Source organism: Taudactylus pleione, unplaced genomic scaffold, assembly GCF_031769625.1.
Source record: "Taudactylus pleione unplaced genomic scaffold, aTauple2 ptg000322l, whole genome shotgun sequence".
NCBI lineage: Eukaryota > Metazoa > Chordata > Amphibia > Anura > Myobatrachidae > Taudactylus > Taudactylus pleione.
Genome location: NW_028284723.1, coordinates 4,492,183 through 4,510,892, shown reverse-complemented (window position 1 = coordinate 4,510,892; position 18,710 = coordinate 4,492,183). Strand labels below are relative to the sequence as shown.

At 44.2% G+C, this 18,710-nt stretch overlaps 1 protein-coding gene across 1 annotated transcript in view; it reads right to left on the bottom strand.

Annotated features, from left to right (window-relative positions):
- Positions 1 to 8,056, bottom strand: part of HTR3B (5-hydroxytryptamine receptor 3B) — a 67,662-nt gene extending 59,606 nt beyond the window's left edge. Inside the window, exons 1-2 of the mRNA XM_088443019.1 lie at positions 8,020 to 8,056; positions 7,034 to 7,206 (exon numbers count right to left, since the gene is read on the bottom strand). Coding sequence (XP_088299145.1) covers positions 7,034 to 7,206; positions 8,020 to 8,056 — 210 coding nt within the window. The remainder of the gene's footprint in view (positions 1 to 7,033; positions 7,207 to 8,019) is intronic.
- Between the last annotated feature and the right edge of the window lie 10,654 nt (positions 8,057 to 18,710).

Genomic DNA, 18,710 nt, shown 5'->3' with positions numbered 1-18,710 from the left:
CCTGTCCAGGGAAGAGAAATTTCTTAAGAGGTTCCCCGCTGCAGAAAAATCATATAGGTAAGAAAACTCATTCACATGCTTGCTGTGCTTATTCACTAGAGAGAAGGACTGTGGTCATGGCTATCAGCTCCTGGAGCGGCGGGCATGCCCCCAGTATGATGAAAATGGAGGGAGGTGCCTTGCGGACATGGCATTTCACATTAGGCCACATCCCTGCCACAATGCCACACCCACATTTTTTCGCGCGCATTCGGCGACCACACATGGGGCTGCTATTACGTTTTTTGCCAGTGCCACTTTAAATTCCCAATCCGCCCCTGGTTATAAATAACATATATAACATTTATATACAATAGGATCTGCATGGAGCAATGCACCAATATTTACAATTTCAAACTGCATATATGCTTGAGATTTAATACTGTGAAAGGGGTCAAATAAACATATTGCACAAATGAAAATGTCACCAGGTTCAGATTCGTCATAGAATTTCATCTAGAGTGGCAGCTATCCTGCCTACTTTACTCATTATCTACAGTATACATAAATATATATATATATATATATATATATATATATATATATATTGTGGCAGTATCACCAGAGATGGCGTTGGTGAACAGCAGATTCTGTGTGGGATTGGAGAGATCCTCCCACACAGGGTTGAAATACTGAGTGGTGATACACCTGTGAGGTGGAGAGAGCTCAGGTGTGAGCTAGTGAGAAGGCCGAGCAGTCAGGCTGCTGGGAGAGACAGTCTAGTTGGGACTGTAACAGTCAGAGAGCCCAGTGAAGCTGAGCGAACCATTGGGGGCCAGGAGGCCGGTGTCCGGACCTTGCAGGAGGCAAGGGGGGACCACAAAACTCTCTGACCGTGGGACATTGAAGCAGTAAAATGGGTGCTGAGAAAGCCAGGGCCTATATCTGTGTGATACAGGGAAGGCCACCAGGATTGTGTTTTGTTATTTTCTGTATCCTGAATTTCACAAGCTGGAAGTAAAAGCATTGGCCCTCATTCAGAGTCGTTCGCTATTTGCGTTCGTTCGTTCAAAAACAAGGGGTGGCTATTCAAATGATCCGTTCGCACATTGCAGTCTGTTCACACCTCTAAGTCTGAACGAGCGAGCAAAACATACGCTCTTTTATTTGTTAAAAACGCCCCCTGGCCGCTCGCACCATACGTCATGTCCGCTATTTATTAGATTAATCGAGTACATCGAACAGGATATGAACTGCTCGCTATTCTTGTGGTTGGTTTTTTCAACCGCTATTTTGCGAGCAGTTCTGAGTTAAAATAAAACAAGTGACGTGGTCAATGACGCTGCTGGATTAACTATGCACACCCATAAAACGCCCGTTTTGACCTTTAAGCACGCCTGCGTTCTGATCTCCACTCCCCGTTTTCAAGCTCCTTCCCCTGTTACCACCCACATACGCCTCATTCTGTCACTCAAAATAGCAGGCACTCGCTATATTGCGTACAAACGATTTTCAGCCGCACTGACTGGTTCGCGCATGCATACTAAAAACCGTACACATGCGCAGATGTGCGAACATCGCTCAGAACGAGCGTACTGCCGCTAGCGAGTGGCTCTGAATGAAGGCCATTGTTTGTTTACTTGAAAACCGTGTGTGGACCTTCAATAAGCACCTAAACACTGCACCCATCCACCCTCTGCCGAGCTAAATACCCCAAGTCATCACAATATATATATATATATATATATATATATTTACACTGTATATGTATTCCATAGACAAAAAACCTTACGGTTTCACATGTCCCATTAAGGCTTCTTAGACATGATCTGAAATTTCACAAAACCTATAGAATTTCTGCCAGTCAAAATTAAAAAAGCAATGAAATTCTGATCATTAAGGCTGATACCTTAATGGACGTGTTCCTTGCACAATACAGTTATGGTATGCCATCACACTCTGTGGTTAACTGCAGATTCAGAACGCTCACAGAGTGAGATTGCTGTCACTCACAAAATGGTGGAGCTGCTAATTCACAGAATTGTGTGGAATACACAGATGGGGCGCCAATTTTGAAATTCAAAGATGGCTGCCGCGAGCCAATAATGGCTCGCTGTGGCCATCTTTGCATTTCAAAAATGGCACTGAGGTGTCATTTTTTAAATGGGCATGCGCGGTTCTCACCATTGAAGTCAATGGTGAGAACCGCTCATTGGCTGAGAGGCGGAAGGCTAGCCTCTCTCAGCCAATGAGCGCTCTGCACCGGGATTTCTGTACTGAATTCATTCGGGTAGTACTGTTCTTAGAGAAGGCGGCTCCGTCGTGCACATGCGCGAGACCCGAATAACGACGGCCAAGCCGTCGTTATGGGTCTCGCACCAAAGGGGGCGTGCTGTCGATGGTGAGTGACAGCACGCCCCCTTTGGTGGGCGTGCCGGGGGCATGGCTGCCCAGACGGAGGTGTCCCCATGGGAACGCCTACCGTGAGGGGCCGGCCCCACTGACATCACTAGTGATGTCAGTGGGAGTGCTTTTGGCTCGGATAGAGCCAAAAGCACTCCAGGGCTTGCGGCAGACGAGACCCTACCACAAGGGTCTCATCGCAAGCCCGATGGTCACTATGGTCTTGACCATCGTGAGCATCATTTTGGCCGCTCACTATAGCTGTGGGTGGTCACCCACAGCTATGCGAGCGGCCAGGACGTCACTCTTAAATTCAGAGGGACGGCCCTGATTCAGAGCGAGCGCTCTGTCAGAGCGTCCAGCTCTGAATCAGGGCCTATAATTCCACAGCAAAAGACAATATTTTAACTCTTTACTTACACCACACTTTACATAATCAACCCAGCACCCATCAGCCTGGGGTGCCCTGGAGAGGGGAACCTCTTTATTGTGAGGGTCCCCAGCTCCCCAAGGATCCCTGGCCTGGGTTGACTAGCAGTCAGGGGTGATGCTTCGGCGAAAGGGCTCCCCTAGCTGTGGCATCACCCCCCATTAGAAAGGGTCCGGTGCTGGTTCTGGTAAATACAGGGGAACCCTACACATTTTTTCCTCTTGTATTTCCAGAACCAGGACCGAATCAGAGCCCAGTGCTGGTTGCGCTAAATACGGGGGACCCCTACATCATTTGTCCCCCGTATTTTGGCAACCAGGACTGATTCTGAAAAGCCTGGTTCTGGTTGTGCTTCATATGACCCTTACATCATTTATCACCTCTATTTAGCACAACCAGTACTGGCTTTCCAAAGCCCGGTGCTAGTTGCTTTTTTTGGGGGGTGCCCACGCCATTTTTATTTTTTTTACCCAAGTTTTCTTTTTTTTTAAAAACACACAGAAGTACAGACAGGTCTAACTGATCCTGCCCCTGCTTCTGTGCTTGTTTATTTATACACAAATGCAGGTATCACGGATCTTTCAGATCCGAGCCTACATCTGTCTGCTGCTACCTCCCCCAGGTCCTGCCACCTACACGCCAGCACTGACACTGCCACCGCACCACCACTGCTAACGCAGGCTACCGTCCCCGGGACCCGGCCACAGCTAACGACCCCTTTCTTCCCCGAGCCCACCACCGCTACCGCTCGCATTGGCCAGCTATCTCGGTGCACCCAAGTGAAGCCACAGTGAGAACACCTGCTGGAGGCTCCTACTGAGGCTGCACAAGGAATTGAAACTTCCTATCTCTATAATGGCGCAATTGTGAGGTAATAGTTTAAAAACTGTAACTTTCTCAATTACCTGAACCCCAAAAGGCCCTACCCTGGAACAATAGCCACCTAATAAAACAAATCCCAAGTCTAAATTTGCCTCCTACCCTGAGTTATGCCTTCCCAAATATCCCCCATGGAGAACTGCAGAAAAGTGGTCCTAACTGAAAGTGTCAGAAAAAACTGACAGTTGGTATTTTAGATTACTCCCAAATAGTATTTTTTTATTTTTTAGCAGCCAATAGCTTTTGAAGTGTAGCCCCTTAAACACCATGCCCCCCCGCCCAGAATTCTCTAAGGAGATTTCCATTTTTTTTTCGATTCAACCTTAATATAAGGGCACGAATATGCCCTTATAATATATATAAAGTCAATGGTTTAGAGGTCTGCCTGTTCCTTCGGGCTAATCTCTTGTACCACTGGACGGATTTTGATAGGGTTTACACTATTCTATACAGCATTGAGCAGGGAAGGTTTACAGGTTATCATTTGTGACAAAAGGGATCTGAGCAGCGATGATTTTGGTGAAGCAAAGTCGGTGTATAGGAGCTGGCCAGGGTGCTGAAACAGCAAGAGACATTGAGAGCCAATCAGAGATAGCAATGTGCCCTGTTGCTTAGCAGCAGTGTAGAGAGCAGAGGGGGTCAGGGACTTAGCAGGGTCACGTCTGAGGCAGACAGAGAGTGAGTGACAGCCTCCAACGAACCCATAAAGATATCCTGTTGCAGACACAGTAGCCAGGAAGGAGCCAAGGGAGGCATAGCTATCAGGAATAAAAAAAAAAAAATCATTGGAACACTATCGCATGATTTCCATACGATGGTGGCAAACATCGGACCGCCACCATCAAATGGTAAGAACACTACCATCGGAACAAAAACATCAATGGTTAGTAACCATTGGATTCTGATGTCCATCCCTATGCTGAACCTGCAGACGAACTCCGTCCACCACTCCTCCACCGTGAAGTGCTCCCTCGCCAATGTGATGTTACCGCTAAGGCACCTCCCTTGGAAGTCAGCACTGTTCTCGGACAGGGGCAACATGCTGAGGAAGCTCAACAGGAAGCCCAGGAAATACATGGTACATTGTGCAAAGAGAACATTGCTCATCATCATGTTCAGCAGCTGGGAAGGGGTGCACATGGAGGCTGCAGAAATATGCACAAGTGCCCCAGCCCCAAGGACATGCTGCTGATAATGCTTATGGTAGCTGCAATACAAATCTCTGATCCATGATCATCCTGCCCTTCCCAGCACAGCCCAGTGGCCAGGCCCCAGCAGGGCAGCAGCAGTGGGGGTTGTGGTGACACTGGTGAGATGCAGGATGCAGGAGGTTGTGGTGAGATGCAGAGGCGTGTGGTGTGATGCAGAGGACTGTGGTAAGAAGCAGGAGTGAGAAGCAGGGACCTGTGGTGAGTTGTAAGGGGCTGGGGTGAAATATAGGATGCTGTGGTGAAATGCAGGGGGCAGTAGTGAGAAGCAGGGGGCTGTGGTGACATGGTGTAGGTCGGTATGAGATGCAGGGGGCTGTGGCGAGATGAAATTGCTCCCGTGCGAAGCCGTGGCAGGTTGCTTATATATATAAATATATATATATATATTTATATATATATATACCAGTCAGTTATTATTTATCTATAATAGACATGTAACAATAGGCTCAATTAGGATACCATGTTCATTTTGTACAGATGAGAAATCCTTGGATGAAAGTTATCTCAGTAGGCAGGGGGGTATGTGCTGGCAAAGAAGAACTGGCCTTTGTAGGAGAGGGCAGAAAATTGCCTGCCGTGCAAAATCAAATTTTATTAGAGCAGGTGACTAATCAAGTAATTCACTACAGCACTCCCACTGCAGTGCGGAATACCCCCAGCTATCCCATGAAACATCTGATCCCTTCAAATCTTACACCATTTACTACACAACTCCATGCATTGTCCGAAATAAATACAGTAACTGCACAATTCGCAAATGGATTTGTGACATTACAACAGCATTTGTATCGCTCTTGGACTGTTCCTTTTTCCATCAGAATTGTAGATACAAAACTGAGTCAGTTCATGGTAGATGCTATCTGTGCAGCGGCGTTCCTCCTCGCGGTGTCACCCGGTGCGGGGAGGGATGCCTTCGGCGCGGCATAGCCGTGCTCCGCCGAAAAGGGCAGCACCCAGCTCCAGTCACTGAGGGGGAGCCTGCACCTTGGTGTCACCCCTCGGCGGGTGACACCTGCATGCGGCCCGCACCCCCTTTGAGACACCACTGTATCCATGCGCAGGATGACAGACTGTAATACAATTCTTTGTTCTCTGGCTGCTGTGGGACTAGAATCCCAGCAATCCAGAGGCCGGCAGAGAATTCTATAACTGTTTTGAGACCTGTTTACCCTAACTCAAAAGGATATATGTCTGAGGATAGAAAACAATTTACTTACAAAAATGATATAAATAAAATAACCATTTACTCATCATTAGTACTATTGTAGGTGGCAGATATATTGTGACTCTTTGGCATCAAAATAAACAAGTAGATAGAATATTTTTAGCCCATAGTCTTATCCTGTGATGCTCCACTGTAGCTCCCTATTGAGCACTGGCGTCACAAGGGAGGTGCGGGCCGCACAGGGTGTCACCAGCTGAGGGGTGACACCAAACTGCTGGCTCCCCCTCAGTGACAGGAGCCGGGTGCTGCATTACTTGCAGCACTCGGCTCCTAGCTCAGTGAGGGAGCCTGCACCTCTAGCACCCCAAGTGTAACAAAAAATGGGGGTTCGGCCCGCGGGACCACATCCCCTAAATTCCCAGCCGCGCGCGGTGAAGGGTACCTGTCCTCCCTACCCGCACCAGGTGCGATGTCAGATAAGGACGCCATTGCTATTGAGATACTCCTCTCTACTTATCGGTCCTAGGGGTCTATGTATTAAGCCTTGGAGAGAGATAAAGTGGATGAAGATAAAGTTCCAACCAATCAGCTTTACAGGCTGTGCTTGAAAAATTATTTAGGAGCTAATTGGTTGGTGCTTTATCTCCATCCACTGTCTCTCTCTCCAAGGCTTAGTACATAGACACCCTACTGTTAAAACCCAGAAAGTATAAAATTGGAGTAGGTGTAAGGAAATGTGGAATACCTTCTGAAACACCAAATTGAGGAGAAAAATTAAATGTGGTATTTCCATAGTAACATTACAGACTTGCTTACATAGCTACATACTGTATGTATACTGAAGTCAATTACAACTTCAAAAGCAAACATTTTTTTATGACTGCCCATCAAAGGAAGAGCTGGCCGGAACAACAATGACTTCACAAACGTTAACATACACAGATGTATAAGAAGATCTTAGCTTACAACATCTAACACCGCGTGGACAAAGAGATCTATGTACACTGTGGTGGCGTGGGTCCAGTTTTTCACGGGTCTGACATCTCTACTGTAGTTGATCAAGAGATTTTGAGTCAGATGATGCAAACTTGAATTCTTCATCTGTATACTTTCATTGGCAAGGCATTCTAGAGTGGCCCCTGGAAGACAAATAACAGGCAGTAAAACAGTACAGCATTAAACCAAGCTGCTTAAAAGTATCCTTACTTAATGCAAGCTGTGCAAGGCTAACTGTATTTTCCTCACCATGACAATTTGATAGCTTACATGATTCTGGTCTAAGTACAGTATGTAATTTAGATAAAAGAGAAAAGATACAATTTTCAAAAAAATATGCAAATACAAGCAACAAAAAAACCCATACTTTAATTTCAGCTCCAAAGTTTAAATATATTATTATTATTATTATTATTATTATTATTATTATTATTATTATTAATATTAATATTATTATTATTATTATTATTATTATTATTATTAATCATACTAATCATCATGATAATTATCATAATAGTTATTATAACAATTGCTAGTTACATAAACAGCATTTTGACTACTAAATAAATTAGATAACATGTTTAAAGTACATCATTATTTACTTAACGTACATCAAAGTTGTGAAAAATTATGTAAAAATAAAAATAATTAAAAATGTAATTAACTCACTGGTGTATTTTCCTAAATGTTTCTAAATTGGAATAACTCGGAATAAAATATTTTCAAAATAAGACTACAGCAGCCAAATTATACTTTGGAATCACATAAAAAGATCAATATCTCTTAATTAGTATCTTCAGGTAAACAGGTGTCTATATTATATTATATAAAAAACAACTAAGGCTAAAAATCTAAATAATAGCAAAGTGTTTGATAATATTTTCTAAATCATATCTGGAGCATGCATGATAAACTATAATGCAACTATAAAAATATATATTTACGTTTTGGCTTACCTGCCACAGAGATGATCAATACAGATAAAAAAGCCATCTGATTAAGAATTTCAAATTTAGATCTGAGTCACGGTGATGAAAAAGCAGCCTGAGGCTCAGCACTGGGTAACAGGCTCACACAGACACCACCAACAAACACTCCAAGGCCTGAATGAAAAGTCAGCAGTTACCTGTAAATTAGCAAGCTGTCCATCTAACCTCCTCTTTCTCAGTAATCCTATTACAAGTCTGATTTCATCTTTTCCAAGAGGACAGAACAGAAGATACCACAAGTTCTTAAATAAGCAGCAAATGCACAGTTAATTAGATTTTCAGAAGCTCTTTTACCTGTGGCTTAGGTCCAGCTTATAAATCTGACTCTTATCCCAATAATTAGAGTATCTGTAAAAGAGACGATAACCCAACCTCAGATCACAGTGACCTGATGGAAGGATTGAGTAAGGCATGGAAAGAGGGTGCATAAATATAACTCTATACCTATATAATATCTAAATTAATAATTGTTCCTTACTTTGTACAGAAGGACTTGCTTTTAAAAAAAAGGTTATATAGCTGAACAGAGGCAAACATGTGGAAAGCCATACATATAGTATATGCACAGCACTGTACTGCATACACTGCAGGGGGCCTGGCGAACACCAGCTCTAGGACAGAGAAGTGCCCAGTGATTGCCACCATTGGTGGAGGACTGTGCCTGGTTTGGGGTCCTGGAAAACCAGTTCTGGTAAGGATGAGCAGTCTTACTTAATTGGCAAGCAAGACCAGCCAATCAAATTTTGTATTTGCCACTACCTGTGAATGAGTCAATTATGGAGTCACGGGCTGGCTGGCCACTCGGGAGCAACCACTGCAAACTAATTAAGTGTCACTGTGACATAGATCCCCCCTCCCCTGCTTAATAAACCATTGGTTTATAATTTGTTCTGTATCACTGTAGTGACTGTATGCATCTTGTTACAATTCAGAGGACTCAAATTATAATTTAAGATTCATATAGTTTTGTTAGCTTCTGTAGCATAAAAAAACCACCGGGAGACCGTACTAAGGGGGCGATTCAGACCCATTCGCAAGCGGGCGTTTGCTCGCTAGCCGGCGATGTTTAAGTACTGCGCATGTGCAAAGTACTCAGGACCTCATTCAGAGTCGGTCGAAGCGGCCACTAGGGGTGAGCGGGTTCGGATTTCTGAAATCCGAACCCCCCCGATCCGAGTCCGATCCGAGTCAGGCTCGACTTTTCCCGCCTGACTCGGATCTGAAATCGAGGCAAAACGTCATCATCCCGCCTTCCGAGTCTCGCAGGTTTTGGATCCTATATAAGGTACCCGCGTCGGCGCCATTTTCTCACTCGGCTGTGGACAGTGAAGAGGGAGGGTGGGAGTTAGGGCTGTGTAGTGTAGTGTAGTGCTGCTGTTGTCCACTACTTCAAAGTCCATAGGGGCTGGCTGTGTTGTGCTGTGCTGCTGTTGTTAATAGGGGCTGTGTCCACTACTTCAAAGTCCATAGGGGCTGGCTGGACTGTGTTGTGCAGTCAGTTCTCCATAGGGGCTGTGTCCACTCCAAAGTCCTGTGCAGTGTCCCAGTCCTAAAGGGGTGCTGTAGTGTTGTCCAGGGGGTGCTCTGTCCATCAGGGGTGCTCCCCCCAAGTGCTAAAAAAATAATATATTTTCTGTGTTTGTGAATTGTGTGCGCAGTAGCCGCACGTGCATCAACAAAGTAGTGCCAAGCGTGCGCCTGTGTCATAAGTAAAGGGCCGGCTGGCTTGACCGTTAAAGGGTGCTGTAACCCCCAAAGTACACTCCAGTTCAAACCAAAAAAATAATATTTATTGTGTGTTTGTGAATTGTGTGCGCAGTAGCCGCACGTGCATCAACAAAGTAGTGCCAAGCGTGCGCCTGTGTCATAAGTAAAGGGCCGGCTGGCTTGACCGTTAAAGGGTGCTGTAACCCCCGAAAGTACACTCCAGTCCAAACCAAAAAAAAAATTATTTTCTGTGTTTGTGAATTGTGTGCGCAGTGGCCGCACGTGCATCAACAAAGTAGTGCCAAGCGTGCGCCTGTGTCATAAGTAAAGGGCCGGCTGGCTTGACCGTTAAAGGGTGCTGTAACCCCCAAAGTACACTCCAGTTCAAACCAAAAAAATAATATTTTTTGTGTGTTTGTGAATTGTGTGCGCAGTAGCCGCACGTGCATCAACAAAGTAGTGCCAAGCGTGCGCCTGTGTCATAAGTAAAGGGCCGGCTGGCTTGACCGTTAAAGGGTGCTGTAACCCCCAAAGTACACTCCAGTTCAAACCAAAAAAATAATATTTATTGTGTGTTTGTGAATTGTGTGCGCAGTGGCCGCACGTGCATCAACAAAGTAGTGCCAAGCGTGCGCCTGTGTCATAAGTAAAGGGCCGGCTGGCTTGACCGTTAAAGGGTGCTGTAACCCCCAAAAGTACACTCCAGTCCAAACCAAAAAAAAATTATTTTCTGTGTTTGTGAATTGTGTGCGCAGTAGCCGCACGTGCATCAACAAAGTAGTGCCAAGCGTGCGCCTGTGTCATAAGTAAAGGGCCGGCTGGCTTGACCGTTAAAGGGTGCTGTAACCCCCAAAGTACACTCCAAACCAAAAAAAAAAATATTTTGTGTGTTTGTGACTTGTGTGCACTGTGGCTGCATGTGCATCAACAAAGGAGCAGCACCAAGCGTGCGCCTGTGTCCCATAAGTAAAGAGCCGGCTGGCTCATTTCTTAAAGGGTGGTGTAACCCACAAAGTGCACTACTCTCCAGCAAAAATAAAAAAATATTTTCTGTGTTTGTGTGCGCTTTAGCCGCACGTTTATATCAATATAACATAAATGGAGGACCAAACTTTCTCCAATAAAAATAAAATAGGGAAAGATCAAGAACAACTTCCTCCTAGTGCTATTGCTGCTGCTGGGAGTTGTTCATCATCCCAGAGAGGAAGTAGGAACATCACTACTTTTACTAAACAATTGACCCTCCAACAGTCCCTAGCGATGAGGATGAAGTACGACAGCAGTCATCCTGAAGCAAAACGTATAACTGAGGCCTTGACTGCTATGTTGGTGTTAGACGTGCGTCCGGTATCCGCCATTAGTGCAGTGGGATTTAGACAATTGATAGAGGTAGTGTGTGTCCGGTTCCAAATCCCATCTAGATTCCACGTGCATCCTCAAAGCAGCAGCGACAAGCGTGCGTCTGTCTGTTAAAGGATGGTGACACCCTCAAAGTGTGCTACACAAACAATAAAAATATTCTTCTTCTTTTTTCTGTCTTTGTGAATTGTGTGGGCTGTAGCCGCACCTGCATCCTTAAAGCAGCAGCGACAAGCGTGCGTCTGTCTGTTAAAGGGTGGTGACACCCTCAAAGTGTGCTACACAAACAATTAAAATATTGTTCTTTTTTTTTCGGTCTTTGTGAAATGTGTGGGCTGTAGCTGCACCTGCATCCTTAAAGCAGCAGTGACAAGCGTGCGTCTGTCTGTTAAAGGGTGGTGACACCCTCAAAGTGTGCTACACAAACAATAAAAATATTCTTCTTCTTTTTTCTGTCTTTGTGAATTGTGTGGGCTGTAGCCGCACTTGCATCCTCAAAGCAGCAGCGACAAGCGTGCGTCTGTCTGTTAAAGGGTGGTGTAACCCTCAAAGTGCGCTCCACAAACAATAAAAATATTCTTTTTTTTTTTTCTGTCTTTGTGAATTATGTGGGCTGTAGCCGCAATTGCATCCTCAAAGCAGCAGCAACAAGCGTGCGTCTGTCTGTTAAAGGATTACATCGGTGACAGCATCCAAGTAGGCATGTCAGACAGTCCGTACCTGTACTGGCAGGAAAAAGAAGCAATTTGGAGGTCCCTGTACAAACTGGCTCTATTTTACCTGAGTTGCCCCCCTCCAGTGTGTACTCCGAAAGAGTGTTTAGTGCAGCCGGGAACCTTGTCAGCGAAAGGCATAGGAGGTTGCTTCCACAAAATGTGGAGAAGATGATGTTCATAAAATGAATTATCAACTCTTCCAGGGAGACCAGCCTCCAGAACGTATAGAGGGACCTGTGGTTCCAGGGTGGACGAATTAATACTCTGTGAGGATGAGGACGTACACACTGAAGAGGGTGAGGAATCGGTGGATGAGGAGGATGAGGATGACATCTTGCCTCCGTAGAGCCAGTTTGTGCAGGGACAGATTAATTGCCAGCTTGTTTTGTGGGGGCCCAAACGAACCAATCATTTCAGCCACAGTTGTGTGGCAAACCCTGGCGCTGAAATGATTGGTTTGTTAAAGTGTGCATGTCCTGTTTATACAACATAAGGGTGGGTGGGAGGGCCCAAGGACAATTCCATGTTGCACCTCTTTTTTTTCTTTGCATTATGTACAGTTTGGGGCCTAGTTTTTCAAACTGCCATCCTGTCTGCCACTGCAGTTTCACGCCTAGATGGGTCACGTGTTTGTGCCGCCCACTCGTGTCGCTTAGCATAGTCATCCAGCTACCTCGGTGCAACCTTTTGGACATAAAAACACTATTGTGAGGTGTGAGGTGTTCAGAATAGACTGGAAATGAGTGGAAATTAAGGTTATTGAGGTTAATAATAGCATAGGAGCAGAAAAACCTACAAATTCTGTGATTTTAGCTGTTTTTATGCTTTTTTTCAAAAAAATACAGATCCAAAACACAAAACCCAGAACCCAAAACACGGAAGGGTGGTTTTGGCAAAACCAATCCAGATCCAAAACACGAAGAAAGATCCAGATCCAAAACCAAAACACAAAACACGAAAAGTGGCCGGTGCACACCCCTAGCGGCCACACGGTCGTACGCGAAAAGTGGCCGTATATGCAAATGATTCCCTCGCAAGTTGCGTCCCTAAGTTCGGATCGGTAGTTGGCCGACCAAGGAGAGGAGGTGGTCGGAAGACAAAAAAACACGCCCCCTTCTCGTACGCATTGCACGTCATCTCCGGGCATATAAGGATTAATCGAGACCATCGGCAACCATCGAAACTGGTCGTAGAGCTTAAGGTTGACCATACCCTCTCTTAAGCTCTACGATCATGTCAGTGTAAAAACCTCCCATATCACATGTGCCATGACGCTACTTTGTTAATTATGCACTCCCATAAACCGTATGCACTCCCACAAAACGCTGTCCGCATAATTAGGCACGCCTGCATTCGGATCTCCATTCCCCCGTTTTCAAGCACCTTCCCCTGTTACCAGCCACAAACGCCTACATCTGTCACTCAAACTACCAACCTGGCTGTGTCAAGGAGAGAGAAATTTCTGATCGTAGCTGCTAGTTTGCGCACGCGCATTGCGAACTGTACGCATGCGCAGTATAGCGAACATCGGTGGCGTACGACCGTGCGGCCGCTTCGACCGACTCTGAATGAGGTCCTCAGTATGCGTGTGCAAACCTATTACAGTGATCGAGAAGTGATCACTTGTAGCACACCAAAGGCTGTTAATGGGTGTTGACGGAGGAGTGGTTGAGTGAACGCAGGCATGTCAGAGTGCCTGAACGCCGTTTCATGGGCGTCCTTAATTAACATGCATCATCAGCATTCACGTGACAGAGCTGTATTAAAGTCAGCAGCTCTCGCAGTACTTGCAGTAGCCTCAGGTCTACCTTAGCAGTGCAAATGGGTTCAATGGAGCATGATGGTACCAATGTTCCCCTTACGTAGCGGCGTCTCACCGTTCACTCATAGAGGGAAGTGGGTGGACTTTAGTAGCGGATGGGCATCTGCATGTTTGAACAGCGATTGCCTGTGCAATTGCATTTTTGCATACACATGCTACGTCACACACCAAGCGATCGTATGCTAGTGAGCGGGTCTGAATCGCCCCCTAAGATCCGCTGGATTTTCACAGGACATTGAGGGACAGATGGGGTCAGTAACAATATTTTATATCATTCTGTACTTGGTAAATATTTAGTTGTTTTTTATGTTTTTGGTGGATAATCTCTTTGTGAAAAAACCCACACAAGACACAGCTACAATGACCACCAAACATAAATAAACATAAATACTCTGTAGAACACGGATGACTTGCTAATGCTCTGTCATTGAGTTTTTTGCCCTGTATCAGAAACCCTTCAAGCACTTTAATTTAATATGCTTCTCTAATATGGGGGTCACCGAATTGTAATCTGCTTTTTAACTAAGCAGCAAACTAATCAGGCTAAGAGTAAACAGAGCGTTTTCATGTTTCTTCTATGAAAATGGATATTTGTACATTTGTGTGACCATGCATCGTGGCTGTACCCCATTCATTTAAACCATACCTCTTCTCTGCCTTGTTCATTTACTTCTTGTATATTGTATTGTAAGAGTTTTAAACAGTGAAGGCAGCTCTTATACAGTAGATCTGTGTTTGGGCACTGCTGATAGATTTCCTCCCAGCAGGACATGAGATATGCTGGATTGGATGCTTTGGCATTCTGCGACCTCCAAGACCCTTACTAGTGCACCACTGATGTAAAATATATCAACCTGGGTGCAAGTCAAGAAGAGTCATTTCAGTTGTCAATTATATCTACCTACAAACCTGCACATTTTGAACCCAATAACAGAGCATCAGTTACACATTGCAACTTACTAAACTCTATAAAATGCAGAATAATGCAGAGGTGCTACAGGTATACAATTGGTTGTCTCTGTGCTCTGTCTGTGACTTTCATCAAGGCACAGACACAATAAGAAGGTGGTCGGGTGGCAGAAGAATGCTCCCATGCTATCTTATAATACCATATAATATTGTGGTTTGCAGAGATGACTGACAGGAGAGGCAGAATGGAGCATCCATTAAAAACTGAAATGTGAAACTTACCATGTCACATACTGTAGAATTTAACATAGCTGCAGAGCCCCTTAAAGGTGTCATAGTCTAATGGTGCATACATACGGGACGATTGTCAACGATAACGATATCGTTGAATGATCTCCCGAGTGTGCTGGATGATCGATATCGATCATCCAGCACACCACCAACCCACTAACGACAGCCAATGACCCGCTTCCCTATAGTAACCTGGTCTATATCGACCAAGTTGGCCTGCATGCACAGTCGATGGACGATATCTTTATCGTCAATACGTGCCCGCGCATCACAGGTCGTTGGTGGGTTGGAGGCACCGAAAAATGCACGATATGAACTATAACGATATGATCGATATCGTTCATAACGTGCATTTTAATCGTACCATGTGTACGCACCATAAGTGTTGGATGGGTGAGCATACTATTGTAATGCTTTAAATGTAAAAGTATTTGTGATACAAGAAGTGTATGATTCCCACAGAGCCATTTAATGTTCTTTAAGATGCACATAAGCACGTTGTTGAAAACAAATCTGTTTCTATCCACTAATCTTAAGTGCCTGATTGTTTTTTAAAAGTAATTAAACACTAATGACCCTTCCTCTGAAATATCTACAGTTGATTAATTACTGAAATGAAAATGAGATATTTAATCAATTTTTAGTAGCTGTTCTTTAAACTCCTGAATTGTGAGATGCACACATAGAATATTGCAAAACAGGTATTATATGTGGGATGTATGCTGCTAGAATACAATGCTATAATATAACTAAGGACATGAGCAGTACACACAGTATATCATCAAGTGAGTCTGATTAAGAGACCCAATGGGGACCTGGTCAAGATACTGGCTTGGTTGCCGCCATAGGGGTCTGGGCCCCTTAGTGTCCACTGGGCTTTAGAGAGGTGTCTAAGTTGCTTTATGGATCATCTGACTCTGATATCAAATGTGTGGCTCCTGTATCAGTTTTCGCCACTCGCTAAATCAACTTTAACTTAATATGAAACATTTTAACTACTGCTTCAGTTTGAAAATACAGTGTATGTGTCACCCATATGCAATAGTTCTTGCCATATTCTTGGCTAAACTGATGTTCATGAGAATGTGGACTATGAACCAAACAGAACAGGTTGTGTTTTTTTGACGAGTTTGGCCTCAAAGAGGTTGAACGTAATAGCCGTTAATTTAAGGCTTATTAAGTAAATTGCCATCAGTATTCAGTGATTTACAAATTCCTTATTTCTGCTCAGTTTTCTTATAATTCCAAAAGGGCTGAGGTGGTCCCATGATTCTCTTAGGACATTTCCATTTAGTTTTAGATCTGAAACTTTCTAAGTTTTCTTGCCCTGGAAAAGTCCCTACCCAGAGTGATTTGAAAACTTTTGTAGCATTTTAACTAAGGGCCTGATTCATTACCGATCGCAACTGCAATTAGGCACGCGAACAGCCGATTGTTGCGTACTGTGTAGTGCAAGTGCGCGAACCGGCCACTGCGATTGGGACTGCGAGTGACCACGCAGACCCATCACAGAGTGATTGACAGGAAGTGCCATTTGCGGATAGTGATGGGAGGGTGGTCGGCGAAGCGCAGGCATCCCAGTGCATTTGAACGCAGTTGCAATGGCGTGCATAAATTATCCACTGCGATGCCCGAATGTAGCTTGAGTACTCATAGTGTGCGATGAAGTTAGAAATTCCTAAGTAAGGTCAAAGCAACTGCAAGTGTGCGTGAGGCTGCGATGGTACTCGATAGTACCGATGATTTTGCAGTCTTGCTAAACATTACGGATGTGTGTAAGGTAAGGTGAACATACCTATGTTGTGTTGCAACGGCATAGCAATCGCAGAGGATTAGCATACTATCGCAGTGAGACTGCGTGCGAAATCGCTATTGCAATCAGGCCCTAAGTTTGATGTTTGAGTTTCTATGAGGTCTGAAGAACTTATGAGCCTACTGGCCGTGACTGTACTAACTATTCCCATAATACTTATTCATGTACCGTTTTAATTTTTTGCTGATAAATGGACCCTACGACACTCTAAAATGATCTCCATTCTCATTATCACCTTATCCAATCATGCCTCACTGCTTGGGTCTGGAATCTCAGCCAGTCTTGTGTTACACTCTAGCCCCTGGCTGATCCTTCCTGCTCTTTTAACTTTGGCTTACGCTAAGTCGGCTTTGGAAGAGCGCCTGACAGCTTATCTAGACACAAATTGCCCTGCTGGTACTTCCAATAAATGTTTTGGTGTGCCCGTAAAGGCTATTCATAGAGGAGTGGCCATAAAACAGGCTATTGTCTCAAAAAATAACAGGTGCAATTGCTTTGAGACGTTGAAGACATAATAAATGTCAACACACCTATGGCCTTAACAAAGAATTTAGCTCTTTACATATTCTAATTCAGTATATTCTTCTTTCCCATACAGAAATTTTATATGGGGGCAATTTAGCTGGAAAGTTGCTTGCCCCATAAATTGAGAGCTCACCAGCACTTCTCCGAGAGGTGGCCGGATAGCCAATCCAGCAGTGATTGCCAATCAATTCGCCCACTATTATTCTCGTCTTTATAGCCTGAAACATGACAGTGCTAATTTCTAGCTGATACAGTTAATTCCTTTCTCACTGGCGCTTACCACCTCTTACTGATACAGAAATATGTGCTTTAAATACTCCTTGGACAGAGGCTGAAGTTGAACAGGCGATTAAATAACTCCTGGCTGATAAGGCAGCTGGTCCAGTTGATGTCTTTAATTTATGTTTCTTTCTGTGAAAAACTTGTGCCTACCCTTACTTCTTTATTTAATGCTTTGCTTAATGCTGTGTTGCAAGGAGGTGCCTTTTTTCCTGAAATGCTAGAAGCCCAAATTGTGACAATTCTGATACCTGGGAAGGATCTTGCTGAATACAAGAATTATAGATCCATCACTCTACGTAATAGAGACCTTAATGGTTTATGCTAAGTTGATTGGCAAACGCATCTACTCCCTTATTCTCAGCATTGTCCATGCAGATCAGGTGGAATCCATAACAGGTAAGCAGGCCTCCGATAATACCCATACAGTATAGATTAGCAAATAAGCTATGACTGACACTTGAGCCAAAGTTGTCCTGCTTTCGTTGAATGCAGAGTCAGCATTCCTCAGACTTCATTGGCTCTATATAAAGGAGGTGCTTTACCATTTTGTTTTTTGCGATTGAATTCTTGCCTCTATTATGGTTATTATAGGGACAGTCGGCAGCTCAGTTATTTAGTAATGGGTTCCTGTCTGACACCTTCCCTTCTTCTAATTGGACCCGATAAGGCTGTCCTCTCTTCCCCTCTATTTTTATCTTAGCCATGGAACAATTGGTTGCTATGACAAATGAGTCTTTACCAATGCCTCATGACACTTGCCACAAATTATTTTTGTTCTCAGAAAATAGCTTTTTATTTGCAACCTATCCACAGTCTCTGTTACCAGTTCTTCATTATATCCTTGACTGCTAAAGACGGGCGTCTTTTTTCCGGCTCAATGATACAAAGTCGGATGTCCTTCCTGTGAATATTACTAATTCGACTCTGGCTGTCCTGCAGGCTAAGTTTCATCATGTTTGGAAATTGGACTCTTAATCTCAATGTACTACCCACATTAGATACTATTTTTGAGGTTAATTTAGATTATCACTTAGGCAGTGTCAGCTCTTGGTTTTCATTTGAAATATTTTGGTTTTGTTGTGTGTCAGCTTATAAAATGATGCTTCTCCTCAACGTAATATATTTAGTACTATCCCTTATTCCATCAGTAAGATATACATTATTCAGCTACCATCTTAATTGTCCTCCTATGTGTGAAAATGTAAGCCGTGAAGATTGCCCAATCCCGTATAGT